The 7,070-nt window shown below is 27.7% G+C and overlaps 1 protein-coding gene across 1 annotated transcript; it reads right to left on the reverse strand.

The window, feature by feature from the left end:
• Nucleotides 1-5,481: 5,481 nt before the first annotated feature.
• On the reverse strand, nucleotides 5,482-6,631 carry LOC127075752 (uncharacterized). Its single transcript, XM_051017217.1, has one exon. It carries the CDS (start codon nucleotides 6,477-6,479, stop codon nucleotides 5,682-5,684), a length of 798 nt encoding a protein of 265 aa, XP_050873174.1. The 5' UTR covers nucleotides 6,480-6,631; the 3' UTR covers nucleotides 5,482-5,681.
• Nucleotides 6,632-7,070: the final 439 nt, after the last annotated feature.

Here is a 7,070-nt window from a genome sequence, read left to right on the forward strand (position 1 = left end):
TTATTACCTTAATCTTATTTTATTTTATTTTGAGATTTTTAAAATATGACATGCGTATCGTGCATTTCTCTATACTCTTTTTATGTAATTTATTTTCTCGTCTCAGTCCCTCTTATGAAAAACGAATATTCTTTGATGTAATATAATATAATGAAAAAAGAATAAGACAAGATCAAAGGAGGATAACCATAAAGATCTAGTTTGGAGAATCATAGATTGTTATTAGGTTTAGTTTAGGTTCTCTCGTTGGAAGAAGATCCTACCTAAATAAATAGGTTGGGTCATCTCACCGCTGACTTAAAACAAAGTGAAATATGGATCTCGATTCACTAAAAAATCTTCTAATCGAATTTTCGAAATCAAATGTCAAGGATCATTTGGTTTGAGAAAAATAGGGGAAGCATACTTAATTAAAGACCTAATTGAATATGTTGTTTTTTTACACATACACACCAATTGAATACGCTATTTTTAATTATACTTATATCTTTGTAGATTACCATGTCAACAAACACATCAAAAAATATTTTGCGACCAATCCTTAACAAGAAAAAATTGTTAGGAATATATTTTCTGGGTTGACATCGAAATTTGAGGATTATCTTCAAACATGGGAAAAAAAGTGTATGTCTTAGAGACATCTCTGTGAAGACAAATATATGGAAGAAGGAAAATATTCAACAAGAAGGATTATGATTCAAGGAAATATAATTAAAGGTTATGATTCAAGGAAATGAAATGGTCAAGCTATAGAAATTAAAGATAGTTTAAGGGACATATTTTTATATGACATGGAACTTAAATGCTCAAAGAAAAAGTTTCAAAATCATTACATGCATTATTTTTATAATGACACAAAATATCATTTTTAGCTTAGAAATTTTTAAAAGTATAAGTCAAGTAAATAATTAACCTATATGTGTCAATCGATTTACAGTGACTCTGTTTGAATGAAATTTGGTTTTTAATTGAGATCAATCAATTACCCTCTTATGTCAATCATTTAATCCATCTATGTTAATCGATTAACCTAGTAGTTTTTCACATATTTTCAAAATCACCTTTCATAGAAACTTTTTCTACTCTCCATAATCTTTATATCAGATCAAAAGTTTCATCCTCTTCTTTGTGCACTTGAGTTATATATCATTTGATCATATTGTTTAAGGAAAGTGAATAACAAATTTTACAAGTGTTTAAAAATTGTCCAAACACATTTGTAAACAAAATATTTCATATATATATATATATATATATATATATATATATATATATATATATATATATATAATATATATATATATATATATATATATATATATATATATATATATATATGCGTGTGTGTGTTTTGTAACTTGTTTACAAGGTTGCGATAACGATAACAAGTGTGTATAAGGGAAAGTAAGATTATTTCTCTTGATTGTAAGGTGTAGAAAGTGAGGTGCTTTCTTACTTGTGCTAGAAATATGGATACTTAAATGAAAAATAAAATTTGGAGGCAAAAATATGCGTTAAATTTATGGCAAGAGTGAGTATGTGGTGCTTTATTTATAAAATTAGGATAACATTTCATCATGATTTTAACTAGTAAACGAGGGAAAAATGTTATTTATTTTAATATTAAAATAAAAACAAAAGAATGTGTCATTATAATTATATATAAAATGCGAAATTGTAGTTGTTGGGAATCATAACTTGTTCCTGAGGGATTTCTCCTCTCAAATTTCCTCAGAATCGAGAAAAAAGATGATCAAAAGGGTTAAATATGTTTGTGATCCTCCTAAATATCTTTAAAAAAAAATTTAATCTCTCAAAATATTTCCTTCAATAAATGGTCTTTCTAAAAAATTTGATACACACTCTTGTCCTCTAATACTAAAATTGTCGCTAACATTGTCGTTAATAAATAAACTGTCGCTAATTCAGTCGCTAAGTTGTAAAAATCGTCGCTAAGTTGCAGAAGAGATCAAAAGTGTGAATGAAAAATTTATAAGGATCATTCTTTTGAAGAAAATATTTTGAGGGACCAAAAACGAAATTTAAAATGTTTAAAAGATCGACTAACATATTTAACCCTAATTAAAAACCAAATTCAATTGATGTTTAAATATGAGATAATTCATATGATTTTTCTATCAACTATGTCAAGAATAAAAAAAAAATAAGAATCGAATTAATTGCATAAAAAAGTAATGGCGATTTGAGAAAAGATAATTGATGTTGATGTGTATAGAGGAGGTTTCCATTCAACCGAATGTGGTTTTTTCTCCATTAATTTACTTTTGCATGAATGTTTTACAAAAAAAAAATCATTAAACTATTGATCTGCCCTCTAACTTTATTTAAATGCACCCAAGAACTTCACATTATGAAATCCATATATATATATATATATATATATATATATATATATATATATATATATATATATTCGTCTCTTGAAGAACTTTAGAAAAAAATACAAGTTGTTTTATGGATTTTAATACAAAAAATATTCAATATTGAGTTCTTAATATTATGATATAATTTAAATTGTAGTTTATGTCCAAGTTAGTTAGGATTAGGGTTTATTAGTTACTTAGTTATCAAGTCAGTCAGTTAGTTTGATACTTAGAGTATAAGTAACTTTGTATATAAATATATGTTTGAAGAAATCATTGGTGTTACAGCTCGACAAGAAGTCATCCATTAATCTTGTAAAGAATCCAGTTCTGCATGAAAGGAGTAAGCACATTAAGGGTAGTTTTCATTTTTGAAAGGAGAAGGTAAAGCAGAGTGAATTTTAAGTGAGACATTGCTCAAGTGAAGCATATTTGACTGACATTTTCTCTAAAACACGGAAGATTGACAGATTCCTAATATTGAAAAAGAAATTAGGAATAATTCAGAATAATTCAGATCAATTATGATTAGTTTGTGTCTGACAACTTAGATGATAAAGGAGTATGTTGTGATATAATCTAAGTTATAGCTTAAGTCAAAGTTAATTAGGATTAAGATTTATTAATAACTCAATTTTTTAATAAATGATTGGGCTTAAAAATAAACTATCGGTCTGACATTTTGGTATCGTTTGAAACTTCAAATTGGTATATTAAACTAAAAAAACTTAATTTGCTTCAATTCGATTTTAGATAAATTAAAATAGTACGTAGTTCGAGTAACATTTTACTATAATTCGGTTTAATTTTCTTATTTAATTGTCCTCTCTATATTCTACCTTTTTTTAGTCCACTCATTTGATGGTTCTTGCATGTCTCTCGGACCTATTTTTTGAAAAACATTTGTTTTTGAAAATGTTAGTTCAACCAACAAATATTTGTGTATGGATAATATATAAAATATTTCTATTAAAAGAACTATTATTAAAACTTTTAAACAAAAAATTTCAATTAAAAAAATCAATTTAAATAATTTTTATAAAATATTACTTTAAATATTTAATCATTTTATTATAACTATTTTTGTTTATCAAAATTTTAAAAAATTATTTAAATATAAAGTTATTTTGATTAAATTTCATAAAGTTCATTATAAAATATATATTTTTAAAAAAATTATGTAATTTGAACTATATTTAAAATTTTAATAATATATATTTAAGTTACTAATGCCAAAAATTAATCTATAAAAACTATATTAAAAATCAAAAGAAAAAATCTATTTTTTTAAGAATAAAATATTAACTATATTTTCGTTAAACGTATGATAAATTTGATTTTGAATGAATTGATTATATAAAATTGATTCGTTTAAAAGTAAGTGAAAAGTAATACATTGTATTTTATGTTTAGATACATTTAAATAAAAAAGAATTTATAATCAAAAGTGCACATTTAAATTTAAAAATTATAAATCCTAATTTCAACTAGAATAAATTCTAAAAACAAAATTAATTCTACCTTAGAAAAATTCTAAATAAAACATATGTAAAAATCAATTATACTTCTACAATCACAACGTTGATATCATCACTAATTAAAAAATTCCCAATGTTTCTATCGTGATCATCATTTGAGTTTTAGAACATCATCAAATACATATCTCCGGTAGAATTTATCATTTGTCATACTTATTATTACACTCAAGTTTTAAATTATTTTGAACATTATGTGCATGTTTCATTTAAAGTTTGGAACAATCCATAATTAATCTATACTAATATATAATATATAAAGGGAAAACATGCCTTTGATGTAGCTTTTTTTCCTTTCAAATATACCCTTTTTAATTTTATTTTAAATTTTAACTTTTCTTTTCCATAAACGACGGTTATTTTTTCACCCTATTATCTTTAAGTATTTTATAAATAATTAAAAATAAAAATAAAAATAAATAAAAATAATTAAAAATAAAAATAAAAATAAATAAAAATATAATACGATTTATATTTTATGCGAATCAGTATTTGAGAAAACGGACAGACAGGCACGTGGACACTAGTAATATATAAAGGGAAAATTTGGTTTTGGTGTAGTCTATTTTTCTACTAATTTTATCCTTATATAACTTACATAGTAACTTCTAATAACTTATATTCAAACCACTATTATCTTCTTTCACATAATTTCCTACTATTAACTTCTTATATAACTTCCAATTAAAATTAACATTAAATTAAATAATATTGTATATATTTTTACCTATATTTATTAAAAAAGCGGACAGACGGGGAAAGAGTGCCCGTCTGTGACGCTAGTTCTAGATAAGTAGAATTTATTTTGATAGGTTTGGTTGCTAATTAGTAGAATTGATTCCAATTGAAGTTAGAATTTGTTACTCTCGGGTCTAAACATGTTTTTTAATTCACTTTTATAGGAGGAATTCATCCAAACATATACATTTTACCTTCAACTCACTTTTAATCAAAATCACTTTTTACTCGATTAATTTTCTTCACAGCTGAACAAAAAACCTGCTATATGTTCTATCCTTCTTTCACTTCTTCGTGCTGTTCAGACAATGGTAGAACTTCAGCTAAAGCATGTCATTTTATACTAAAGGGATTGTAGACAAGCTTCCTAATTCTTTATTTGATGTTTCTGATCTTTCATCCATCCTTTGCAAATCTATATTTCTATTGTCTCTTAACTGAACAATAAACTTAAGTTTCTTACAAGACACTTATCTGATAGCTCATAAACTAACTAAAGTGGCTCATAAACATACATTTGGTTTGATGTCTCCAGCTCAAACTCCCGTCCTAGTTTGATTTTTCCATGGTTTCCTAAAACTAGAAAACAGAGCTTCTGCGTAGACGCGAAAAAATGGCAAAAAAAAAGGCGTGATTTTGGGCTAAAGAACCTCAAGTCCACACAACCAAACAGACTCGAGATGACAGAAAAAAAATAGTTTATTCAGCAAGCATAATATTTTTTTCAAGCAAATGATTCTAAACACCATTGTCAAAATTAGGCAAAAATAAGCCCTCAACCCCTATAGCAGAGCACATACACCTCTAAAATAAAGGCGCATATGCGTTGGTGTCTGATACCGACACAAAAATTTGTGATTCATTCTTTCAAATTATTAATGGTGTCGACATTGTCGTGTTTCTAGTGTCCGAGCTTGATAGCTCAAAACATCTATATACCTATAACATTTCACATTTCAACATGGCCACTACACTAGAATGAAACCTTATATCCCCAAATTGATTATTAAAAACCAAAACAACTTCATCTAGAAAACACAGCAAAAACCAAACCTGCAGACAAACCAACAACACAAACAAAAGAAATCCCTCTAACCCTAACAAACAAAACATTCAATTGCTTAGCAACTTGCAACGTAAGTGTCAGAATCTGCAACCTACCTTGTTCCTCCATCTTCTTAAAGAACCGCATTGGTTTCAACGATTGACGCAGCATAAACGCCAGAGAAAACGGAAACGCAAAAGCCAATAAGCTTTGCACAGAAACTTCGGTGATAGGCGAAGATCTAGTCACGTATGTGATCCAACCTCCAACACCGAGCTGAACGAGGCCCATTAATGCGACAACCCTGCTTAATCCGTAGATGTTCTTCATCATTGTTTCTAGAATCTGTCGTGTCTCGTTGGCGAGGGGGGAGAGGTCGCGTTCTACTGTTGGTCCTTCGATTTCTTGGTGTTTGAAGTTTGGATTTTCGCTTGGGTATGGGCTTGGGTTTGGGTTTGGGTTTGGGTTTGAGGCTTTATCAGAATCTGATGATGATGATGGGTCGTTGGTTGAGAAAAAGATGGGTTTAGGGTAAAAGTTTGAAACTTTGTGTGATGAGAAGGGAGTGAGATTGAAATGGGAAGTGGGTTTTGGAGGGGTTGTTGTGGATTGGGAGAAGAAGTGTTGAAAGGTGAAAAAAGAAGAAGATGAGTTGTGGGTTAAGGGTTCAAAGATTGGAGATTGAGGGTTTGATGGAGGTGATGATGGAGGTGGGAAATGAGAGGGTTTTAGGATGGAGGAAGTTAACCTTAACCTTCGTGAAATGATGGCGGCCATTGGAGGAGTATGATCTGTGTGAGAGAGAAGGTATAAATTTGCGAATGATGTGTTCAGCAATGTCTACGCAGAAGAAGAAAGTGTGTTTTGTTTTCTGGAGATTGGTTTATCATTTTGATGTGAGAAGTTAGTCTAGCAAAAAGGCTTAAGCCCATGTAAATATTTTACACCAAAAAACTAGATCACATACTTAGAAAACTTTAAGTCTTCCTCACTACACTCCTACATTTTATAAAAAATATCAATTTTATTTTTATATTTTTAACTAATTTAATATTTTATTTTTAAAATATTTTTTAAATTTTATTTTTATATACCGAAAGACTTTACAAAAGAGATCCGGTAATCATTTTTCAAGTATTTTTTAAATATTTTTTATATCGGAATATTTTACAAAAGAGTTCTGGTAGTCAATTTTTATGTACCGAAAGATATTGCAAAATAATTTCGTTAGTCATTTTTCAAGCATTAACATTTTTTTTTATACCGGAACACTTTGCAAAAGAGTTCAAATAGTCAGTTTTATGTACCGGAAGATTTTGCAAAAGAGTTCCGATAATTATTTTTCAAGCATTTTTAAAAATATTTTTT

Source organism: Lathyrus oleraceus, chromosome 4 (assembly GCF_024323335.1).
Source record: "Lathyrus oleraceus cultivar Zhongwan6 chromosome 4, CAAS_Psat_ZW6_1.0, whole genome shotgun sequence".
NCBI lineage: Eukaryota > Viridiplantae > Streptophyta > Magnoliopsida > Fabales > Fabaceae > Lathyrus > Lathyrus oleraceus.